This window comes from Oncorhynchus gorbuscha, linkage group LG04 (assembly GCF_021184085.1).
Source record: "Oncorhynchus gorbuscha isolate QuinsamMale2020 ecotype Even-year linkage group LG04, OgorEven_v1.0, whole genome shotgun sequence".
Taxonomy (NCBI): domain Eukaryota; kingdom Metazoa; phylum Chordata; class Actinopteri; order Salmoniformes; family Salmonidae; genus Oncorhynchus; species Oncorhynchus gorbuscha.
In genome coordinates, this window is record NC_060176.1 from 32,792,371 (window position 1) to 32,817,891 (window position 25,521).

Genomic DNA, 25,521 nt, shown 5'->3' on the forward strand with positions numbered 1-25,521 from the left:
CCAAACATAACGATGGTCATTATGGCCAAACAGTTCTATTTTTGTTTTTGTGTGTGGTGATCAATACAATAGGTGGCAGATTTGTACAATTTTCTTCCTCTGTGTATCTATTTGTGTCACACGTTACAATGAAATAATGAAAGTAATTTCATTTTTTTAACCAAAACATTACTACTATGTTGCCCTAATGTTACTACTGCGTTATAATACCGAAAGACATTAAATAACCCAAACACATTAACGTTACTTCTATGCTGTCCTACCTTTGTCAGAGAGCCTACTGTGGGTGCTCACCACCTGGCATCAGACTTCAATTCAACACTCTACCTGCTGGACACAGTTGAGATGGCAGAATGGGCCAACCAGGTCTGGATGATTGGAGGCAGCTCTCTGTACAAGGTGAGAAATATTACAACTAGCCTTTAACATTGATCTAGAAAATGGTTTACTCTTCACAAGGAGACAGACACTCCTTAGACACAGGTATAGGGTCAGCTTTCTGTGCAAGATCAGAAATATAACAGGTAGCCCTCACACACTGATCTAGGATTAACTATGGACTAAGTGAGCAACACTAAATGGGGACATTGTCCTTTGGCACAGCTTACTTTCCCCAATCCTAACCCTCCATGTCCTTGTATATTTGTAATGGATAGGTGTTAGCAATAAGACAAATTCCATTTAGCTTATCAGGGAGCTTCAAGGAGGTATTGTCATATTGCCTTTCTTTTCAAACTACAAAAAGTGCAGAGAGTAGAAGTTGAAAATGAATTGGGTTACAGTCTCTCGCTGAGATTTTTCTTATATTGTTCACGCAGTGAGACACAGACAGTCAGTCAATCAATCATATAGAAAGATGCGAACTTGTGTAAATGAGTATGGTCATAAAGAAAGACACCGGTAAAGAAATGGGTTTTGACTGGGTGAAGCTGTTTACTAGAGCAGGAACTTTTTTGACAGGTTTCAGATTGGACCTCAGTAACTTGTGACGCAAGACATCATTAATGGCCTTGGTGCATTCTCCAATGTCTCGACTGCATTCTCTGCTGTCCAAAACACTTAATCGCTTTTCAATTGAGCTATTTATTTAGCAGAAAAGTTTCAACTTCAAAACACACACGCATACCCTCATACTTTATATTTCTCCCTTGGATGTTCAGTTGGTTGTCATGGAGACGTCATCGCTCAAGGATGCTTTAAGAATAGAGCACACACACTCAAACTCTTCACTTCTCCACACATTATTTAAAAGGTTAAGTTTTGAAACTAAAGACATCAATTACTTTCCCTTTATTAACCTCATAACCTTGTTATGAACACACACACACAAAACTGTCTGTGTCGATCTACAATAGAGTATTTTAGTGGAAAATAAAGAGTTTGTATTTACAGTATCAAGTGTCTCAGAGCAGGAGTGCTCCCCCTGTCAATAATCTACACTTGTACTCTTAGACAATTGACAAATACTGGTCCAGGTTTTCTAATCCCAAATGTATACTTTCAGTATATATTAGGTGTGCTGAGAGCGAAGCTATTGTTTTCAATTATTCTTTCGCACTTGTCGTAATATCTAAAATGTTTGAGTGGTAAAAAAATATACATACTTTGGCAATATTTTGTATTTATTTTGTATTTTATTATACCTTTATTTAACTAGGCAAGACAGTTAAGAACAAATTCTTATTTACAACGACGACCTACCCCGGCCAAACCCTAACCCGGACGATGCTGGGCCAGTTGTGCGCCACCCTTTGTGACTCCCAATCACAGCTGGTTGTGATACAGCCTGGAGTCAAACCAGGGTCTGTAGTGACGCCTCTAGCACTAAGATGAATATTGAAGTATAGCAACACTGCTACTCAGAAACCCCAAAACATTATATTGGCCCATAGGTGACGCTGTAATAAGAATTCAAAGTCTAAGGGTCAGCCCCTCTGTTCTGTTTGGATACAACCACAAAACTTGGTATATAACTCTTTATGATCATAAATAAACAATTTTCCTCAAGGACCCATAAAGTCCGCCATCTTGGATTTGTCATAAAATCATCATGAACAGTACATCCAATTGGCTTGAAACTCAGAATGTGTCTGTCTTTACTACGTTTAAAAAAAGCTAAGCGATAAATCAAAAGATGAGAGAAAATGGCAACTAGGTGGCGCTGTAGACGATCGTGGACAAATGAAACGATGCGAGTCTGTCAAGGCTCACGTAGAATTATGTGATTATGAGTACCAGTCGTTCCTGGTTTTGGATCTTCATCATTGATTATTTGGACAAATCTGGATTTGGCGAAGGCAATTTCCAAACCCGTGTGAGGATAAACAAATGGTTTTTAGTAGATTCCAAAGCCACAATGTCAAAATTGCATGAAAACAAAAATGTCCTTTTTGGCCATGATAAACATTGGTGAAATTAGTGGAAGGGAGGAGTTGGGCCTAGAGTTTCCGTTCGCTTCCTTCCTTTGCACAACGTTTACCACAATTGTTAATGGCATCTCCCCCAGAAGTAAAACAGGAAATTACAAATTACAAACTTTCGTGAGAAAATGTTATATCTGGGCAACTGAGATTAATAACCATTCAAAGTCAAAGGCTGTACATGAGGGAGGATGTATAATGCTTCCAGTTGTGTAAATGTAACGGATGTGAAACGGCTAGCTTAGTTAGCGGTGCGCGCTAAACGGCGTTTCAATCAGTGACGTCACTTGCTCTGAGTAGTAGTTCCCCTTGCTCAGCAAGCGATGGGTAACGATGCTTCGTGGGTGACTGTTGTTGATGTGTGCAGAGGGTCCCTGGTTCGCGCCCGGGTATGGGCGAGGGGACGGTCTAAAATACTTCGTTACCCAAAAAAACTACTTATGTACAGTATCTGCACTTTACTTTACTATTTATATTTCTGTCAACTTTTACCTCACTATATTTATTTTTTTAAGTCCACTTTTACTCCAATATGTTTCCCTTGACCTTGTTTACTCGTTACAAAATCAAACCAATCTGAAACTGGAAAAAAAATGAATCATGTTGAAAAAAAGATGCAAGCAACATCGAGTCGGCACACTCATGGGTGAAACTTGTTTTGCTAGGCAGCAGGTGACGGCATGCAGAGTTGATCCAATCCTCATCAATTTGGGCAAATCCAAGGGTCCTAGAGTGTAAACCCTATCCACCGGGAGCCTGTCACTTGCTAAACTGTAATCCACTCAGCAGCACTTTGCCCAAGCGTGTCCAAAATCACACAATCATGTCCGGCATCGCTCTACCACCATCTCCTGATGAGGACGATCATGTTTTATTTTCTTGGAATGATGGATTCATCCTACTGGATGAAATGTCTTATGTTTACCAAAAGTTCAGGAAATACTAGCGTTCAAGACCTCGCCATCGAACCTAAAACACAATTAGGTAAGTCTACTGTTAGCTTGCTAGCTGATGCTTGCGAATCCTATACCTAAATAGTTCACTGGCTAAAATGTGTCCAGATTCAGGTTTGTCAACTAATGCAATCTAACTAAACTGGCACAAGCTAACTAGGTAGCTTGTTAACAAGCTAGCTAACTGGTAGTTTTCGAATCTGGGTACATTTTAGTCAGCTAACATTAGTCTAGCCAAATACCTTTTCTCCAAACACCTGGTCAAGCTAGCTAGCTAACTACTGTTAGCTTAAGTTTTAGCTAAGCTAACAGTAGCTAGCTTAAGTTTTAGCTAACACCCAGTTAGCTAGCCATTTTATTCCTTGTGTTAGTTGATAAAGTTGTTCTTCCCTTGCTAATTACTGTAGACTTAAGTTATTGACGTATCCTACTGGCTAGATCAATAAACAGTTTTTTTCCCCTCATTGTAATATTAAATGGTCACAAACTCACACTTAACTAAAATGTATAGCTTTAAAATTAGGGTCCTATACCTTAAGTATTTGGTGATGGTAGTTATCTAGTTAAGTAACTGCCTTTCTCTTTTCCTTTTCTTAATTCAGAGAGAGCATGTACACCATCTTAAGAAGTATGTAGAACTGACAGCAAACGTACTGAAGAGAGAACATGCCCTTAAGACTCCCTCCACCATCAAGCAGAGCACATTGCTGAAGAAAGTGTTTCAAAAATCGACAAAGCTGTGAAGTATGTGGTCCAAGGGCTCCAACCATTCGTTGTTGTAGAACATGAACCGTTCAGAGAGTTTGTTCAGAATCTGCAGCCTAACTCAAAGATCTTATCAAGGCCCACACTGCGCTCCAGGATTTTTATTTAATTGTTTTTATTTCACCTTTATTTAACCAGGTAGGCTAGTTGAGAACAAGTTCTCATTTACAACTGCGAGCTGGCCAAGATAAAGCATAGCAGTGTGAACAGACAACAACACAGAGTTACACATGGAGTAAACAATAAACAAGTCAATAACACAGTAGAAAAAAGAGTCTATATACATTGTGTGCAAAAGGCATGAGGAGGTAGGTGAATAATTACAATTTTGCATATTAACACTAGAGTGATACATTATCAGATGGTCATGTGCAGGTAGAGATACTGGTGTGCAAAAGAGCAGAAAAGTAAATAAATATAAACAGTATGGGGATGAGGTAGGTAAATTGGGTGGGCTATTTACCGATGGACTATGTACAGCTGCAGTGATCGGTTAGCTGCTCAGATAGCAGGTGTTTAAAGTTGGTGAGGTAGATAAAAGTCTACAACTTCAGCGATTTTTGCAATTCGTTCCAGTCACAGGCAGCAGAGAACTGGAAGGAAAGGCGGCCAAATGAGGTGTTGGCTTTAGGGAAGATCAGTGAGATACAAGCTATTTTGTAGATGACATCGCTGAAGTCGAGGATCGGTAGGATAGTCAGTTTTACTAGGGTAAGTTTGGCGGCGTGAGTAAAGGAGGCTTTGTTGTGGAATAGAAAGCCGACTCTAGATTTTAGATTGGAGATGTTTGATATGAGTCTGGAAGGAGAGTTTATAGTCTAGCCAGATACCTAGGTACTTATAGATGTCCACATATTCTAGGTCGGAACCATCCAGGGTGGTGATGCTAGTTGGGCGTGCGGGTGCAGGCAGCGAACAGTTGAAAAGCATGCATTTGGTTTTACTAGCGTTTAAGAGCAGTTGGAGGCCATGGAAGGAGTGTTGTATGGCATTGAAGCTCGTTTGGAGGTAAGATAGCAGTGTCCAAGGAAGGGCCAGAATTATACAGAATGGTGTCGTCTGCGTAGAGGTGTATCAAGGAATCAACCGCAGCAAGAGCTACATCATTGATATATACAGAGAAAAGAGTAGGCCCAAGAATTGAACCCTGTGGCACCCCCATAGAGACTGCCAGACGACCGGACAACAATGCCCTCCGATTTGACACACTGAACTCTGTCTGCAAAGTAGTTGGTGAACCATGCAAGGCTGTCATTAGAAAATCCGAGGCCACTGAGTCTGCCGATAAGAATATGGTGATTGACAGAGTCGAAAGCCTTGGCCAGGTCGTTGAAGATGGCTGCACAGTACTGTCTTTTATCAATGGTGGTTATGATATCGTTTAGTACCTTGAGCGCGGCTGAGGTGCACCCGTGACCGGCTCGGAAACCAGATTGCACAACAGAGAAGGTACGGTGGGATTTGAGATGGTCAGTGATCTGTTTGTTGACTTGGCTTTCGAAGACCTTTGAAAGGCAGGGCAGGATGGATATAGGTCTTTAACAGTTTGGGTCCAGGGTGTCTCCCCCTTTTGAAGAGGGGGATGACTGCGGCAGTTTTTCAATACTTGGGGATCTCAGACGATATGAAAGAGAGGTTGAACAGGCTGGTAATAGGAGTTGTGACAATGGCAGCGGATAGTTTCGGAAATAGAGGGTCCAGATTGTCAGCCCAGCTGATTTGTACAGGTCCAGGTTTTGCAGCTCTTTCAGAACATCTGCTATCTGTATTTGGATAAAAGAGAAGCTGGGGAGGCTTGGGTGAGCAGCTGCGGGGAGGGGGTGGAGCGGAGGTTGGAGTAGCCATGAGGAAGGCATGGCCAGCCGTTGAGAAATGCTTGTTGAAGTTTTCGATTATCATGGATTTATCGGTGGTGACCGTGTTACCTATCCTCAGTGCAGTTGGCAGCTGGGAGCAGGTGCTCTTGTTCTCCATGGACTTTAGTGTCCCAGAACTTTTTGGAGTTAGAGCTACAGGATGCAAATTTGTGCTTGAAAAAGCTGGCTTTTGCTTTCCTGACTGACTGCATGTGTTGGTTCCTGACTTCCATGAACAGTGGCATATCGCGGGGATTATTCTATACTATTGCAGTCCGCCACAGGATGTTTTTGTGCTGGTCGAGGGCAGTCATGTCTGGAATGAACCATGGGCTATATCTGTTCTTAGTTCTGCATTTTTTGAACGGAGCATGCTTATCTAAGATGGTGAGGAAGTTACTTTTAAAGAATGACCAGGCATTCTCAACTGACGGGATGAGGTCAATATCCTTCCAGGATAACCGGGCCAGGTTGATTAGAAAGGCCTGCTCGCAGAAGTGTTTTAGGGAGCGTTTGACAGTGATGAGGTGTGGTCGTTTGACTGCGGCCCCGGAGCGGATACAGGCAATGAGGCCGTGATCGCTGAGATCCTGGTTGAAGACAGCGGAGGTGTATTTGGAGGGCCAGTTGGTCAGGATAACGTCTGAGGGTGCCCTTGTTTACAGATTTAGGGTTATAACTGGTGGGTTCTTTGATGATTTGTGTGAGATTGTGTGCATCTAGCTTAGATTGTAGGACTGCCGGGTTGTTAAGCATATCCCAGTTTAGGTCACCTAACAGAACAAACTCTGAAGCTAGATGGGGGGGCAATCAATTCACAAATGGTGTCCAGGGCACAGCTGGGAGCTGGGGGGGGGGGGTCGGTAGCAGGCGGTAACAGTGAGAGACTTATTTCTGGAGAGTAATTTTTAAAATTAGTAGTTCGAACTGTTTGGGTATGGACCTGGAAAGTATGACATTACTTTGCAGGCTATCTCTGCAGTAGACTGCAACTCCTCCCCCTTTGGCAGTTCTATCATGACGGAAAATGTTATAGTTCTTAACTGACTTGCCTAGTTAAATGAAGGTAAACTAAAAAAAATAAAAAACAAAAGGAACAGAGGAGGAGTAGAATAAGGGTACGGCTAAAGGCTAAGAACTGGCCGTCTAATGTGTTCGGAACAGAGTTAAAGGAGCATGTTTCTGGGCACGGAAGAATAGATTCCTAGGCATTGAGCGACGATGAGAGCGGTATTGTCTCTAGAGACACCATTTAAACCATGTGTGGGAGGTGGAACAAAAGGGTTAGCTGTGGCATATTGAGCAGGGCTGGAGGCTCTACAGTGAAATAAGACAATCACTAACCAAAACAGAAATGGACAAGGCATATTCACATTAGGGAGAGGCATGCATAGCTGCGTTATCATGGAGTCTAGTGAGTAGCTAGGTGGGCTGGAGACATGGCGATTCAGACAGCTAGCGGGCCGGGGCTAGCAGGCTAGCAGAATGGCCTTAGGGGGACGTCGCGACCGACAAGTCAGTTGTAGCCCCCTCGGGCGGTTATGTCGACAGACCAGTCGTGATGGATCGCCAGGGCTCAGTGTAGTATAAGGGTCCAGGCCAATTGCCAAAATAAGTACTGTAGCCCAAGAATATTGGCTGATAAACCTCTTCAGCTAACAGTCCGATATGCTCTAGACAGCTAGCAGGCCGCGGCTAGCAGGCTAGCAGATGGGCATTCAGGGGACGTCGCGACGGAGGAGCCTGTTGAAAACCCCCTACGTCGGTAGACTAGTCGTGATGGATCGGTGGGGCTCCGTATTGGCAGTAAAAGGGGTACAGGCCAATTGGCAAAATGGTTATTGTAGCCCAAGGAGTGGCCGATAGCATAGGCTAGCACCAGGCTAATTGGTGCTTGTTTCGGGACAGAGACGTAGCCACTCGGATAGCAGCTAGCTAGCTGCGATGATCCAGGTGAAAAGGTTCAGAGCACTGAGTTGAATCGTGCTGGTATGCTCTGGGTTGAATCGCGCTGTGCAGAGTCCGGTATGCTCTGGGTTGGTGCAGAGTCCGGTATGCTCTGGGTTGATTCGTGCAGTGCAGACTGGAAGGAGTTGTCTGAGATAAAGGTTAGCGGATGACCGCTAGCAGTGGCCAGCTGACTACTAGCTAGTTAGCTTCTGTTCGGGTTCCGGTTCTAAAGTAAAGAAAATAGCAGATCCATACCACATTGGGTGAGGCGGGTTGCAGGAGAGTATGTTGGAGTTCAGGTTAAAACATATTTTAAAAATATATATTAAATATATGCTAGAAAAAAATATATGTATATTTTTTGCCTATATATATATACATACATATATACACACATATGTATATATGTGTGTATATATATACATATATATATATGTGTATATATATATACACATATATACATATATGTGTATGTGTATATATATACATATATATATACACACACATATATATATACATATATGTGTATATATATACATATATACATATATGTGTATATATATACATATATATATACATATATGTGTATATATATATACATATATGTGTATATATATACATATATGTGTATATATATATACATATATGTGTATATATATATATGTGTATATATATATACACACATATATGTGTATATATATATATATATACACATATATGTATATATATATACACATATGTGTATATATATACATATATATACATACACATATATGTATATATACACATATATGTGTGTATATATATATACACATATATGTGTGTATATATATTGACATAGAGCTAGCTAGAAAGGGTCCTATTGTTGTCTTCCTGTCTACGCAGGCTGAATGCTGTGCTGACGCTTAAACAGTGTTTGCTGTTTTAGAGTTGTTCAAAAGGCTGGCTTCATTACCTTAGCCTTGAGTGTCAGGATCTGACGCTGTCTGTCTGCCGAGTCATCACACAGAACTATGAAGACTTAAACAGACAGTTCAATACCTGGGATACTCAAACAAGGGATATGACATACTGCCACACACGTGTGCACCCACGCACACAATCTCAAACACTATTGTTTAATATAACAAAGACAGAAAATGGGTATGTGCCTTTCTACCTGCGCATAACATCTACCTCAGACACATGGTCTGCACCGTCAGAATGGGAATAATAGAATGAGTTCTCATTGGCTGTCTGTCTCCTGTGTTATTTAATTTGCAGAGACCGTCATGCCCTATTAACTCGTCTCTGGCTCTCTACCAACATTCTCCTCTTCTCCAGTCACCACACTCTTTGCTCTACATCCCTGTGTCACACTCTCTCTTCTCCTTCCCTCCCTGTCTCTCTTACTTTAAAATGTAAATCTTTCTCTCTCTAGCTAGCCATTACAACTGTCACATCTGGTTTTATGTTCTCTCTCTCTCTGCTATAGTTGTCCTGTTCTCTCTTTCTCTTACTCAAAGGGCCTTTCAATCACAGGCCACAACATTTCAGCAGATAGCCTAGTGGTTAGAGCATTGGGCCAGTAACCAAAAGGTTGCTGGATCAAATCACCGAGCTGACAAGGTAAACATCTGCCCCTGAGCAAGGTGGTTAACCCACTGTTCCCTGTGCACTGAAGATGTGGATGTCAATTATGTCAGCCCCCTGCTCTGATTCAGAGTGGTTGGGTTAAATGCAGAAGGCATTTCAGTTGTACAATTGACTAGGTATCGCTCTTATTGGTCGTAACATTATATCGCTATCCTTTCCTCCCTCCTTCCCTCTTTCATTCCTCAGTGGGCATCTTTTGGTGAATTATCAACTGTTTGACCAGGATATAAAAAACAGAAGAGAATCACAGGTGATTTGAGGAGTTCATGACCACATAACTCAAGGTAAGTCATTCAGTTGAAATAACTTATGTATATGCTGTGAATACATGTGTTTAAAGATCAAACAAAAAAATGTAGACGAGTGAATAACTGAAAAGTGTTATGAGGGTGAGTTCTGTGACAGAAAAAATACGTTTCACACATTTAATTAAAACTAGTAATGAGCATGTAAGTCTTATGTGTGATAGTGAAAATAGATTGTTGTTTACATAAGAATTACATTTTCTCTATGTCATAAAGCTTTTTAAAACTCACTCATACAGCATCATTGTATAATTTGTCGCTTATAAATTCTGCCAATGTCTGTTGTTTGCGAGCTGATAGTTCACTACGCTGAATTGTGTGAAGCATTTCCTGGAAAATCTGTGAGAGATATATGGGCATCCCTCTTAAGTATTACTTTAATCAAAATTACTAATGCACAAATCAAATGTAATCATAGGAAAGTATAGTGGAGAGTAGTAGACTCTTCAACATCTCCCAACCACGTTCTATGATTGCTTTCTAATAAGGTTTCTGGTCATTATGGGAAATATTGTTTACAATAACCACCTTTCTATATAATAAAAAAATTAATTCAGTGCAAACACATAAACACCCAGCTTAGCAAATAAACACACAAATCCCCCCTTGAAGTTGCTATCAGTCTTTTGGAGGGGAGATTGAACTGTAGAGTAGAAAAACAATTAACTTCACATGGTCTAGTAGATGTCTGTTTATGAGGCATATTAAAGAACCAATGTATTCCATATTTAAATGCTCAACTAAGAAACATACACAGTACCCCTAACTTGTACCTTATTGTAAAAACAACACATAAATAACATTACTCAGATTATTGTACAGGATAATCTCAGCCGTGCAGCATCTAGGGATGAAATGTACCTTCCCTAGTGTTCAGTTGAGTCTCATTCAGAGAGTGCTTTTCTACCATCACCATCAAATTTCAATATTTCTATTATTTCTATACATACAGTAAGAACCAGACACCTGGTTATTTATTTGACTGTTACCCTACTGTATTGGGGTGTGGGTGTGTGTGTGTGTAAATAGCAAAGCAGGTGTGAGGTGTTTGTTTTATCCCACTGAGCCAGCTAAGCTTCCTCAAAGACCTTCTTTTGATAAACAATCTCAAATGACTGTAAGCTAGCTACATTGTGTTCTGTTGTCCATGTGTAGTTCTGTTTTTTTGTGTGTGTGTGCTTGTACACTGTGTGTGTACATGCTGAATAAGATGAGGTCAGCCTGCCCTACACTCTGAAAATTGCATATCACATAAATTAAACTTTATGCTAGTTGTGATGGGTGTGACCTGACCACTCACTCACTCACTCACTCACTCACTCACTCACTCACTCACTCACTCACTCACTCACTCACTCACTCAGCCACACACTTTCCATCTCCAAGACTGAATCTTAAGGTATCCAGGTATCAAACGAACCAGCATGGAAAACATTCTACAATTTCATTTAAATGAATGCATTTGGGACAGGCCCTGACTATGGAGAGCACACACCTCCTCCTGTCTGCAAACACATGCAGCCACACTCTCTGGCCCTGTACACACTCATGTTGTACTGATGTAGAATGTATTTGGCACAACAATTGTGATACAGAGTATTTTTTCACAACAATAATTACACAAGTGTTGAGAAGAAACTGCACAATGGTTGTCTTAAAGTTGTTATGTTGCAATCATAACAAAATATCATTGCATCAAATGTTGTGTTGTGCGTCGTTGTACAACCTGAGTGTGTAAGGGTTGGGTAGGTTACTTTCTAAATGTAATCTGTTAGTTACTAATTACCTGTTCAAAATGGGAATCAGTACATTTTGGATTACCCAAACTCAGTAACGAGTCGGATTGCTTTGTTACTTTCTGATTACTTTCCCCTTAAGAGGCATTAGAAGAAGACTAAAAGCATCCATTACATGCATTTAGTGTATCAGTGGTCTCTGACTTGTGGTCAGACTTGCTCAGATGGAACAAACTTAAACTTGCACCTTTTTTATGCTGAATTGAATGTCATTGAGGAAACAAAGGATGTATGCACACATGACTGTAAGTCGCTTTGGATAAAAGCGTCCGCTAAATGGCATATATTATATTATTATTATATTATTATAAAGGTGTCATAGTGTATTTTGGGCAAAAATCCTTTCTGAATTGAAAAGTAATCCAAGAACGAATCTCCTAGAATTTTAAAAGGATCTGTAATCTCACATGCAATATTTTGTGCCACGCTCTCTCTCTCTCTGTGCACTCCAAAGTCAACCTAAACTTTTCTGATTTTACTTGTCACAAGCACCGAATACATCAAGTAGTAAAGTGACTATCTGTAGATAATAAACAGCGAGTAGCAACAGCGTAAAAAAAAGCAGGTGGGGGGGTCAATGCAAATAGTCCAGGTAGCAATTCTTATGGCTTATGGGTAGAAGCTGTTAAGGAGCCTTTTGGAAAAAGACTTGGCGCTCCTGTACCGCCTTCCGTGCGGTAGCAAAGAGAACAGTCTATCACTAGGGTGTCTGGAATCTTGAACAATCTTTAGGGCCTTCCTCTGACACCGCCTGGTATATAGGTCCTGGATGGCAGAAAGCTTGGCCTTGCAGTTGGATGCCGAGCAGTTGCCATTCCAGGCGGTGATGCAACCAGTCAAGATGCTCTCGATGGTGCAGCTGTAGAACTTTTTGAGGATCTGAGGACCCAAGCCAAATCTTTTCAGTCTCCTGAGGGGGAATAGGCGTTGTAGTGTCATCTTCACGACTGTCTTGATGTGTTTGGACCATGATAGTTTGTTGGTGATGTAGACACCAAGGAACTTGAAGCTCTCGACCTGCTTCACTACAGCCCCGTCGATGTGAATGGGGGCATGCTCAGCCCTCCTTTTCCTGTAGTCCACGTTCATCTCCTTTGTCTTGATCACGTTTAGGGAGAGGTCGTTGTCCTGGCACCACACTGTCAGGTCTCTGACCTCCTCCCTATAGGCCTTTTTATTTTGTTGTTTGATAGTCATTGACATTACATTTTGTTTTAACATTGCTTTATCCATAGATTAACATCAGCCTGCAAACATTGCGAACATTGCAAACATTGCTAAAGTCTATTGCATAGACTTTAGAGAGGTTATCATATAATCAATCTGGTCAGCGGCTTGAGGGGAACAATTTAATACCACACATTTTTGGGGTTGACTATAAATCACCTGACATTGCATGAAATAAAAGGACAATCCTTTTGGTCATTAAACACAAGTCCTTGGTCCTTAGAGCTGACATTTTTCTATCACAAACTTAATTCACACTTAATTCACTGTACTCTCTCCATAGCCGTGGGAAGTAGGGGTGCTGCAAATGTTTACAATAGTACTGTGGCTCTGCCTCTCAGTCTGATACTGGGTTACACTTTATTTGGATAGTCTGAAATGCTGGTCTACAGATCAAACTGTCTGTTGTTAAAGTATGTGGTCAGGATTCGCTTTAGAATCAGGGTTAATGTTACGGTTAGGATAAGTGTTAAGTTTAGGGCTAGTGGATGGTTAGTTAAACTGCTGTTGACATTTTTGAACAACTACTCATTATCTACAAACCATCTACTTGGAACTATCCAAGTACAGTGATACTGGTTACTGCAGCAGACTATTGAAGCAGACCCTTACCCCTCCAATACAAAAGGCAGCTGAATGGATTGGACTCTGATTATTTGAAAGCGGCATAGCTTTCAGAATGCCTCATGTTATCCACCTTCCTACGCATATCTTACCTTTTGAAATGACCAAACGCACACAGCGATGATGAATACGCACACAAACAATATTTTTCTCTGTCTTTCTCTCTCTCTATAAAAGTCCAATGGATGGCAGCAACAAAAACACAAGGCCAAGCAGGCAATGGAATTTAGTGCTGCATAACGTCATACAGTCACTCTAGAAGCGGAGGGTCAGAGAGGACTAAGTTTTCTTCCTTTACAGTACATGTCTTGAAGAAAGATGTCCCTTTGTATGTACTGAAGCTGTCTTGGGCGAGAGAGGTGTGTGTGAGTGAGTGAGAGAGTTGTGTAACATACTGCGTCCGTATATTGAGTGTATGCTTGACGTCCACGTACCAAGGACAAGGTTAGGCACAAAACACATAAACAGAGCTCCTCAACAAGGACAAGGATTAGTACAGAACCACAGAAGTAAATGCATCACTTGATTACTAAGTGGGTGTTTTATTACATAACCTCTGATTTTAAGAACTATTCAAATATCATCACACCTTGAAATTAAGCATGGTTTTGTCCCAAATGACACCCTATTCCTATCACGACTCAGGATATGACTCAGATGCAGACACAGGAGGCGGATAGTTCTGTACTCAGAAAATGTATTATAAACAAAGGGGCAGGCAAAGGGCAGGTTGAGGGCATTTACATTTACATTTAAGTCATTTAGCAGACGCTCTTATCCAGAGCGACTTACAAATTGGTGCATTCACCTTATGGCAGAGGTTTGTAATCCAAGGCAGTCAACCAGGGACAGAGTGGCAGGTCAGGTCAGGCAGAGAAGTTGGAACAGGGAAGACTAGAAAACGACTAGGGAACTGGAGAAATGGGAAACATGCTGGTAAGAGTTGACAAAACAAGACGAACTGGCAACAGACAAAAATGCAGGTATAAATACACAGGGGATAATGGGTAAAAATAATAGGGGACTGATAGCTGAAACAGATCAGGGTGTCACAGCTCCCTATACAGGGTAGCATTTGGGATATAGCCTGTCTCTCTGGTCCTCCTTAGTCCTCACTTTCTCTGAGAATAAAGTGAATATATCCTAGGTGTTAGGAGCAGGAAATACTGTGTGGTCCAAGATGGTTCCATAATCTGACTTCATAATATTACCATAATCTATCCTCAAACCTTTAGAATTTTTTTTTTAAAGCGATCACATCAAAATATTCAAGCAGCGGAAAACAAAAACTCAGACCCCTTCAGTTATAGGTACACTCAATATGGCCACCGGTCTACCCAACACAGCATACTGACTTGAATGGGGAATCCTTATATAATCTACTCTAGTAATTATATTTCTATGAACACATCTGTCTATATATGTTCCCACAGGGCCATGACAAAGTTGGATCTAGAATCTCACAGATGACCCTATAAACCACAGTAACACCACCTGCATTAGTATGACCTTTCACCTTTTATTCTGCTGTAATGCTGTAGTAACACTAAGACACATTTTCTGTCCATCTGACATTCCACAGGGCATTGACAGACTTGCCTCTACACTAACGATGACTCTATAAGACACAGTACCAGTACCTGCATTAGAGAGCCACTATACCTTTGATCCTGGCATGGAGGACGTGACGGAGGTGCGTACGGATGGGAACTCTCTACTCAAGGCAGTGTTCCTGAGTCGACTGCGTCTGACACGCCTGCTGCTGGAGGGAGGGGCTTACATCAACGAGAGCAACGAGCGCGGTGAGACGCCCCTCATGGTGTCGTGCCGGACACGCCACACGGACGCACAGAGCGTGCCCAAACACAAGATGGTTCGGTAAGTAAGTCACTGGTCCATGACACCTCGTATGGGTTGGGTTAGTGTTAGGAGTAGGAGGTAAACACCACAGAGCAGGGGTGGCCCAATTGTATCCCCAATGGGCCAGTGTGTGTGCAGACTTTCACCCCAGCCGAAACAATTACACACCTGGCTTAAATAATACATTGAAGACAAAATCCTGCACCAACACCTGCTCTTCATGAATAATATTGCCCACCCCTGCCCTATCATAGAGTTGCCAAGTAAAAATACACTTGACCTCCTCTTCAGGAGTTCACTGATCCACAGAGTATTGATCAACATGACATCCATGTCCTTCCACAGGTACTTGCTGGAGAGTGGTGCTGACCCAAACATCCAGGATAAGGCCGGTAAGACTGCTCTGATGCATGCGTGTCTGGAGCAGGCCGGAGTGGATGTCCTCTCTCTGCTGCTGGGGAGTGGAGCCGACCCCAGTCTGAACGACCACTCTGGCTCCTCAACTTTGGTCTATGCTGTCAATGCTGGGGACAAGGAGGCCCTGAGAGTTCTACTGGATGCCTGCAAGGCCAAGGGCAAGGAGGTGGGGATGTGGGTTTGATTCCCACTTGGGTAGGTTTGCAAAAAAGTTTTCCAGAACTTCTGGTTGGAGGATTCCAGATTGTGTGCTTATGAACTTATGATTGCTGGAGTATTCCAACCAGGATTTCTGGAAAACCTGGGAACTTTGAGAAATTTTTGCAACCCTACTCTGGGACCAAATGTTTGCATGCTCTACTATAAGTCACCTTCGGATTAAAGCGTCTGCTAAATGGCATGTATTAAATTTGATTAGGTTTTATATTATTTATATTACATTATAGGTCATCATCATCACCACGGACAAGCTACCTTCGGGATGCCAGATGACCAAGCAGTATTTGAACGTGCCTCCACCGCCCGACCTGGAAGAGCGCATGCACTGCACCCCTGGCTCGGCCACCTGCTGCATGTCCCCCTCAGACATACAGCTCCGCACCCCTCCACAGGGTTCCCCCGCCATCACCTCCCCCCACCCAGGGAGCCCCCTCTTGGGCCTCAGAGAGCACCAGCACCACCAGGGTGGTGGAAGGGGAACCACCATCTCTAGTTCTACTGGTTCTGATTCTTCTCAGCCAGGCTCCCCAACCAGGGACCCTAACCTGTTACGAGGCCCCAGTCCTGGGGTGGTGAAGCTGCTCCATGTCCAGCGGCTCCACTCAGAGCCTTGGCTGAAGATCCCTCCATCCCTGCTGCTGCAGCAGAGCAAGGCCTCTAGGTAGGTAGCCAAGAGAAGCAGGGGTTCAAATCCCATGTCTGTCAGGGGAAAAAAAGGTTCAGAGTAGGCGGAAACCAGATGGTTGCTGGCATCAGTGAGGACACTGATGCCAGCTACCCTCTGGTTGCCGCCCACTCTGAACCTTATTTTTTTCCTGACAGACATGGGATTTGAACCCCTGATAAATGCGCCCTTGAAGGCACTTAACCCCTAAACTGCTAACATGGCACTGCACTAGTAACTGCCAATTGCTACAGCCAAATGTGTATTTTTTTGTATATGTGTGGATTGTTTCAGCCTGACCGAGGAGCTGCTGGACATCACCCCAGAGGAGGAGCTCTCCTTCTGGGTCAACAGCTTGGCCGTCTCTGGGTCCGGAAGGGCTGGGCCCGGGGTACATCCAACCCTCGCCCGTCACCAGAGCATCGACGCCAAAGACTCCACTGGGCTGCTAAGGGCCTTGGAGCAGGTAATAATAATAATAACTTATCATGTGTCTATATCATAATACATTTTTACGTATATTTTTGTATCTCAGGTGGCTGGAAGTGAGGGAGGTGGCGGAGGACAAAGGAGAGGCCTGAGTAGGAAGATGTCTTATGACAGCGCTGCAGCTTTTTCCCACCCCAACCTCTTGCACCGGGGGGACGGAGGAGGCTGCCCCAACTGTCCCTGTGGCGTTCATGAACCAGTCCTCTCAGTGGACAAATCCTCCCTAGACTGCTGCCTCCCTAACCTGGCCGTGTCCAGCCTAAAGAATGTAGTTCGCCGCCGCAACATCGGTATGGACCACTATAGCTCTGACTCCCAGTTGCCCCAGTTCGGCCACAGCAGCCACCCAGAGTGTAATGAATCCCACAGAGGCATAGGGGGTGGTGTAGGGGGAACTGAGAAGCGTAAGCTGGTCACCAGCCGGTCATCCACCCTGTCAGGCTCCAGGGAGTCCCTGGAGAGCACTGCCCAGAGAAGGGGACCCGCAAACCTGGAGAGAAGAGGCTCGGGGGCCCTGCTCCTGGATCATATCTCCCACACCCGGCCGGGATACCTGCCTCCTCTTAACCCCCACGCACCCATACCCGACATCGGGGTCAGCCCCACCTCAACCTGCCCCAGCCTGAGTGGGAGCACCAAAGCACTGAATCTGAATGGGGGTGTTGTAGCAGGGCCGGGGTCAAAGCCTCTCGTCCCCTGTGCACCTTCCTTCCACAGGGATCTGAAGTTTAAGACATTGCTGAGAAGACACTCCATGCAGACTGAGCAGATTAAACAGCTTGTCAACTTCGAGGAGCTCTTCATCCACTAAGACGAACGATGCTAGCCCGGTCCCCAGGTTTGTTCGTGCCGTCTTGCTAACCCCAGGTCTATAGTCATTGTCACGCCTTGGCAAAACTGCCCAAACAGTTTTGGGACCAGACTAGAACGCTGCATTTTCTTTGTGTGTCTGACTACTGTGTGCTCCGCTTCCTATATCAAGCTCTGTTGCTGCTGTGTGACCATAACATTGTTAACAAAGAACTTGTGCCTTCTTACCAGAAGTTTATTATTGCTCATCCCAGCTTTTTCAATGTGCTTAATTATACTTCCTTTGACAACCAGACTTGCAATTCCATCAAGCCCAGGAAGGAATAGAGGAATTACGATCGGCGCATCAGAACCATCGGTAACACAACAGCTCTTCTTTGATCAATTGATACATTTATATCCGTTTGAAATCTGAGTGCAGAAATCTCATGGTACTCCTCCTCAGGACATCTAACAACAGACAGAGATGCTTTTAACACATGGAATGAAGGAATCCCAGGCCTTGAATCCTATAAGGACAAAATAATTTACTCTTCAAAGGGAAGGGGGACTGAGTCATTCTCTGACTAAATCAATGACCGACTGAAAGCAATGGATTGGCAACACAGCACAAATACATCCGGGACAGGCTAACTCCTCTGACTGTGGAAGATCTAAGTCACTAAGGAAAACATTCATACGTGTCAGTGAGAAAAACAAACACCAAAAAAATGTAAGTAAGACCATCAGGATTCTTGAACACAAAGTGTTCAAGTAAGTTCAAGTAAGAATGTCAGAGCATTATATTTGCTGAGTGTTTTATTCAACACGGCTGTTTTGTACACCATTTGACGAGGTAGTTGTTGTATTGCCTTTCACTTGTTCTGCTAATAAACTGCTTTACTGCCCTCTCCTCTTTTCTCTATATACCAAGTCACTGGGCTCCATCAGTGGTGTAGTGGTGCCTGGAAAAGTGGGTATACTCTAATTATGCCCAAAATGTCCCAAACAGCCCGACCGGCAAAGGAAAAGGTGCCCTGTGTAAAAAATAATCTGAGAAACAGTAGAATACATCCTGAACCCTTAAAAATGATCAATCCCATATTGGTCTTTCAGTCAGTCCAACCCAAGCTGTACTGTGCAAGTAGGTCTACTAATGAAACAGAATTCACATGATTTTGTTCTTTTTTTTTTGCTTTCAAAGTCACACATTCTTAATAGAAAAACAACCAAATTTGATGTTGTAAGTACATAACAATGCTTAAAACACATCAGGAGACCACTGGTAAGGGTCATAGTTAACCTTAATTCAAGTGTGCAGGCACCTATAGCACTGTTGCTTGGTCTGTAGCACATGAGATTGAGTTTGCAAAACAAATGGCCATTGGATTGATGCAAATAATCATGACATCATTCTGCCAGGTTATAGCTACACAACATAGTTAACTGAGAAGGTTTGTGGGAAAGCCTTTCCATATACCAGAATACGGATAGGCCTCTTACTCTAGCATCGCCTTATTTTCCTGTCCCTTCATTGTTTGAAACCTGAACAATATCTCAGCTTGGATGTCAGCCCACCAGCTCAACCTCGACAAGATGGAGTGCTCTTTCTCCCGGGGAAGGCCTCCTTGTTTTCCACCTCCCAGAGTGCTAAGAACCTTGGCATGACCCTGGACAACACCCTGCCGTTGTGGATAAGTTGGAAGGGATTTGAAAGCACAAGTGGGGAGCCCAGCCAACCGAGTGTTGCATAGGCAACATCCATAGAGTACGACCTTTCATCACACAGGAAGTGGTGGAGGTACTAATCCAATTCATCATATCCCATCTGGACTACTGCAGCAGAGGTTGGCTGTGTTCATTTCTAACAAATCTCCAGATGAGCTTCAATGACATACAACACTCCTTCCATGGCCTTCAACTGCTCTTAAAATGCTAGTAAAACTAAATGCATGTTCTTCAACCGATTGCTGCCCGCACCCGACTAGCAACACTACTATGGACGGTTCTGACGTAGAATATTTGGACAACTACAAATACCTAGGTGTCTGGTTAGACTCTAAACTCTCCTTCCAGACTCACATTAAGCATCTCCAATCCAAAATTAAATCCAGAATCGGCTTCCTATTTCACAACAAACCCTCCTTCACTCATGCTGCTAAACATACCCTTGTAAAACGGACTATCCTATCAATCATTGACTTTGGCGATGTCATTTACAAAATAGCCTCCAACACTCTACTCAGCAATTTTTTAAATTTTATTTCAACTTTATTTAACCAGGTAGGCTAGTTGAGAACAAGTTCTCATTTGCAACTGCGACCTGGCCAAGAGAAAGCATAGCAGTGTGAGCAGACAACAGAGTTACACATGGAGTAAACAATTAACAAGTCAATAACACAATAGGAAGAAAAAAAAGGGGGAGTCTATATACAGTGTGTGAAAAAGGCATGAGGTAGGCGAATAATTACAATTTTGCAGATTAACACTGGAGTGATAAATGATCAGATGGTCATGTACAGGTAGAGATATTGGTGTGCAAAAGAGCAGAAAAGTAAATAAATAAAAACAGTATGGGGATGAGGTAGGTAAAAATGGGTGGGCTATTTGCCGATAGACTATGTACAGCTGCAGCGATCGGTTAGCTGCTCAGTTAGCAGATGTTTGAAGTTGGTGAGGGAGATAAAAGTCTCCAACTTCAGCGATTTTTGCAATTCGTTCCAGTCACAGGCAGCAGAGAACTGGAACGAAAGGCAGCCAAATGAGGTGTTGGCTTTAGGGATGATCAGTGAGATACACCTGCTGGAGCGCGTGCTATGGATGGGTGTTGCCATCGTGACCAGTGAACTGAGATAAGGCGGAGCTTTACCTAGCATGGACTTGTAGATGACCTGGAGCCAGTGGGTCTGGCGACGAATATGTAGCGAGGGCCAGCCGACTGGAGCGTACAAGTCGCAGTGGTGGGTGGTATCAGGTGCTTTAGTGACAAAACCGATGGCACTGTGATAAACTGCATCCAGTTTGCTGAGTAGAGTGTTGGAAGCAATTTTGTAGATGACATTGCTGAAGTCGAGGATCGGTAGGATAGTCAGTTTTACTAGGGTAAGTTTGGCGGCGTGAGTGAAGGAGGCTTTGTTGCGGAATAGAAAGCCGACTCTTGATTTGATTTTCGATTGGAGATGTTTGATATGAGTCTGGAAGGAGAGTTTACAGTCTAGCCAGACACCTGGGTACTTGTAGATGTCCACATATTCAAGGTTGGAACCATCCAGGGTGGTGATGCTGGTCAGGCGTGCGGATGCAGGCAGCGAACGGTTGAAAAGCATGCATTTGGTTTTACTAGCATTTAAGAGCAGTTGGAGGCCAAGGAATGAGTGTTGTATGGCATTGAAGCTCGTTTGGAGGTTAGATAGCACAGTGTCCAAGGACGGGCCGGAAGTATATAGAATGGTGTCGTCTGCGTAGAGGTGGATCAGGGAATCGCCCGCAGCAAGAGCAACATCATTGATATATACAGAAAAAAAGACTCGGCCAGAGGCTTGAACCCTGTGGCACCCCCATAGAGACTTCCAGAGGACCGGACAGCATGCCCTCCGATTTGACACACTGAACTCTGTCTGCAAAGTAATTGGTGAACCAGGCAAGGCAGTCATCCGAAAAACCGAGGCTACTGGGTCTGCCGATAAGAATATGGTGATTGACCGAGTCGAAAGCCTTGGCAAGGTCGATGAAGATGGCTGCACAGTACTGTCTTTTATCAATGGCGGTTATGATATCATTTAGTACCTTGAGCGTGGCTGAGGTGCACCCGTGACCGGCTCGGAAACCAGATTGCACAGCGGAGAAGGTACGGTGGGATTCGAGATGGTCAGTGACCTGTTTGTTGACTTGGCTTTCGAAGACCTTAGATAGGCAGGGCAGGATGGATATAGGTCTGTAACAGTTTGGGCCCAGGGTGTCTCCCTCTTTGAAGAGGGGGATGACTGCGGCAGCTTTCCAATCCTTGGGGATCTCAGACTATATGAAAGAGAGGTTGAACAGGCTGGTAATAGGGGTTGCGACAATGGCGGCGGATAGTTTCAGAAATAGAGGGTCCAGAGGCTTGGGCGAGTAGCTGCGGGGGGGGGCGGAGCTGTTGGCCGAGGTTGGAGTAGCCAGGCGGAAGGCATAGCCAGCCGTTGAGAAATGCTTGTTGAAGTTTTCGATAATCATGGATTTATCGGTGGTGACCGTGTTACCTAGCCTCAGTGCAGTGGGCAGCTGGGAGGAGGTGCGCTTGTTCTCCATGGACTTCAGTGTCCCAGAACCTTTTGGAGTTGGAGCTACAGGATGCAAACATCTGCCTGAAGAAGCTGGCCTTAGCTTTCCTGGGCATGGTAGAATATATTCATGGTATAATGCGCAGACAGGGGTATGGTGGGGTGCGGGTACAGCGGAGGTAAGCCCAGGCACTGGGTGATGAAGAGAGAGGTTGCATCTCTGGACATGCTGGTTGTAGTGGGTGAGGACACTGCATGTGTGGGAGGTGAACAGTGGAACTAGGAGATCCATTGTAAACTAAAACAATGATAACTAACCTGAACAACAGTATACTTGGAATATTGACATTTGAGAGAGACATACAGTAATCACTGGTGTAGAATTGGGAGAGCTAGCTAAAACAGTAGCTAAAACAATAGGTGAGACAACAACAGCTAATCAGCTAGCACAACAACAGCAGGTAAAATGGCGTAGGCTAGGCAGGGAGGGTCGGATTAACTACACACAGAGCCTGAGTGCGGCTGGGGCCGACATAAAACATAAACAAGCAGAATGGAGTACCGTGATTAATGGACAGTCTAGCATGCATCAGCTATGTAGCCAAATGATCAGTGTCCAGTGGGGCAGCGGTGGATGGGGCAGGGAAGCTGGACTGGCGAGTGTTATCCAGGTTAAAAACAGTTAGCAGTGGCTAACAATGACTAAATAGCTTGTAGCTAGTTAGCTGGTTAGCTTCTGGAGGTTCTTGAGTGTGTTCTAAAAATTCTAAAAAGTACTTTTAAACGTTAATAATCGATGAAATTGAAGACTGGTCTATCTGTTGTCAATAGAGGACGAGAGGAAACTAACGCTACTTTTCAAGTCTTGCGCAACTCTCAACAGTGCTATCCATTTTCTCCATGGCCATACTTCTTCATTGCACAAAGGAATAACCTTAACCAAATTCCAAAGACTGGTGACTATTATCCAGTGGAAGCGGTAGGAACTGAAAACAAGTGCCTAAGAAATATCGTTTCCCAATGAGAACACACTGAACAGACAGAGACCTCAAAAAAATACATTCTGAACGGTTAGTCCTCGGGGTTTTGCCTGCTACATAAGTTCTGTTATACTCACAGACATGATTCAAACCGTTTTAGAAACTTCAGAGTGTTTTCTATCCAAATCTACTAATAATATGCATATCTTATATTCCTGGCTATTTATGCAAAAGCAAAAATGCTGCCCCCTATACCTTAAGAAGTTTTAAAGACAAAAATAAGCAAACATGTTTGGTGTTCGCCAAAAGGTATGTGGGAGACTCCCCAAACATTTACATTTATTTATTCTTGGCATGAGTAGCAGGAAGTTGAAATTGGGCATGCTATTTATCCAAAAGTGAAAATGCTGTCCCCTATACCATAAGAAGTTAATGCAAACCCTGTGTCAGATTTTATAAAAGCTTTACGGAAAAAGCACACCATGGAATAATCTGAGTACAGCGCTCAGAGACCAAAACAAGCAATACAGATACCCGCCATGTTATGGGGTCAACAAAAGTCCGAAATAGCATTATAAATATTCACTTACCTTTGATGATCTTCATCAGAATGCACTCCCAGGAATCTCAGTTCCACAATAAATGTTTGATTTGTTCAATAAAGTTCATCTTTATGTCAAAATACTTCCTTTTTGTTTGCGCATTTAGGACATTAATCCAAATGCGCAGGCACTAGGTCCAGACAAAGTCAAAAAGGTTCCATTACAATTCGTAGAAACATTTCAAATTATGTATATAATCAATCTTTAGGATGTTTTTATCATGAATCTTCAATAAATGTTTCAACCGGAGAATTCCTTTGTCTTTAGAAATGAAAGGGAACGGAGCGCGCGCCAGACTGAGCACATGGCCTTCTGGCAGACCCATGACTCAATCAGCTCTCATTCTCTCCCACTTCACAGTAGAAGCCTGAAACAAGGTTCTAAAGACTGTTGACATCTAGTGGAAGCCTCCGGAAGTACAATATGACCCCATAGACACTGTATATTGGATAGGCTAAGACTTAACCTACAAACCTCAGATTTCCCACTTCCTGGTTGGAATTTCTTCTCAGGTTTTTGCCTGCCATATGAGTTCTATTATACTCACAGACATCATTCAAACTGTTTTAGAAACATCAGAGTGTTTTCTATCCAAATCAACTAATATGCATATCTTTGCATCTGGGCCTGAGTAGCAGGCAATTTACTCTTGTCACGCTTTTCATCCGGACGTGAAAATACTGCCCCCTACCCCAAGGAAATTAAACACACTTTTCTGTAGGCTACTATTTACTAGTTAACAAAAAATGATGTCTGACATATAAAATATATTCACCCCACCCAGTATTGTCATCAAAACCAGAAAGCATGTAGTTCTTGGCTCAGGCAGTGTAGTAGTGTGGGCTCAATAGCATCTCATTAGTGTGCAAGATTTTGAGAATCAACTGTACATGTGATGGAAGAGTGCACTGCACATGTGATGGAAGAATGCACTGTGCATGCAGAGGGTTGCAATTCCATTGAATTGGGGATAGTTTGAACAAAATATGCCACAAGACCTAGCATTGTGTATCCCACAAAAAAAGGTTCACTGTTATAAGCTAACTTTTTTGATGAATTTAAGCAAAACTCTCGGACTTAACTTCCTATGGAATATCTCAGAAAATTTACCGGAAAGTTTGGACCCTTTGCAACCCTAGCTTCAACGAAGAAGCAGGACCTTGGTCAGCTCAAGATGCTAGAGAGGCCAAGGTGAGTCAGCACCATGGACAGCTCTACAGGCACCAACTGGGGCTGGTGATTCAAAGCCAATATTACCCACTCCAGGTGCTGCAACCATTTGGCACCAGGAATTGGTCCCACCTGTTCCACCAGTCACTCGGACACTTGGGCAGACATGCAGAGGGTACGCCTAGACCTTAGAAGAACCGGAGTGAGTATGATAAGCACCTCGATCCGACAACAAAGAAGACACTAGGAAATGTTTGGCTCACCTGTGTCTCTCTCTTCCTTTTCTTTGCTGAAATTCACCCAATTTATTGTTGACCTAAGACAGGGAATTGTTACTTGGATTAAATGTCAGGAATTGTGAAAAACTGAGTTTAAATGTATTTGGCTAAGGTGTATGTAAACTTCCGACTTCAATTGTACGTCCACACCCCCTTAATCTATTGCCTTTTGTTAAGTGTTTTTGTTTAAAATGTTATTATGAAGATGTATAAACTTCTGATATATATACATAATTTATTGTAAACATTGATAGTGATACAGT

General features: G+C 43.2%; 1 protein-coding gene across 2 annotated transcripts; it reads left to right on the forward strand.

The window, feature by feature from the left end:
- Positions 1–2,779: 2,779 nt before the first annotated feature.
- Positions 2,780–18,877, forward strand: LOC124033190 (ankyrin repeat domain-containing protein 34B-like). 2 transcript variants are annotated; one of them, XM_046345152.1, is made up of 9 exons: positions 2,780–3,404; positions 3,976–4,117; positions 9,766–9,863; positions 15,114–15,409; positions 15,737–15,974; positions 16,255–16,688; positions 16,986–17,157; positions 17,227–18,018; positions 18,285–18,877. In XM_046345152.1, the coding sequence occupies exons 4-8, from the start codon at positions 15,207–15,209 to the stop codon at positions 17,989–17,991; spliced, it is 1,812 nt and encodes a 603-aa protein (XP_046201108.1). In that variant the 5' UTR covers positions 2,780–3,404; positions 3,976–4,117; positions 9,766–9,863; positions 15,114–15,206; the 3' UTR covers positions 17,992–18,018; positions 18,285–18,877. The 2 variants fall into 2 exon arrangements, with proteins under 2 accessions (XP_046201108.1, XP_046201107.1); XM_046345151.1 differs by having other exon boundaries at positions 17,227–18,877.
- The last annotated feature ends 6,644 nt before the right edge of the window (positions 18,878–25,521 follow it).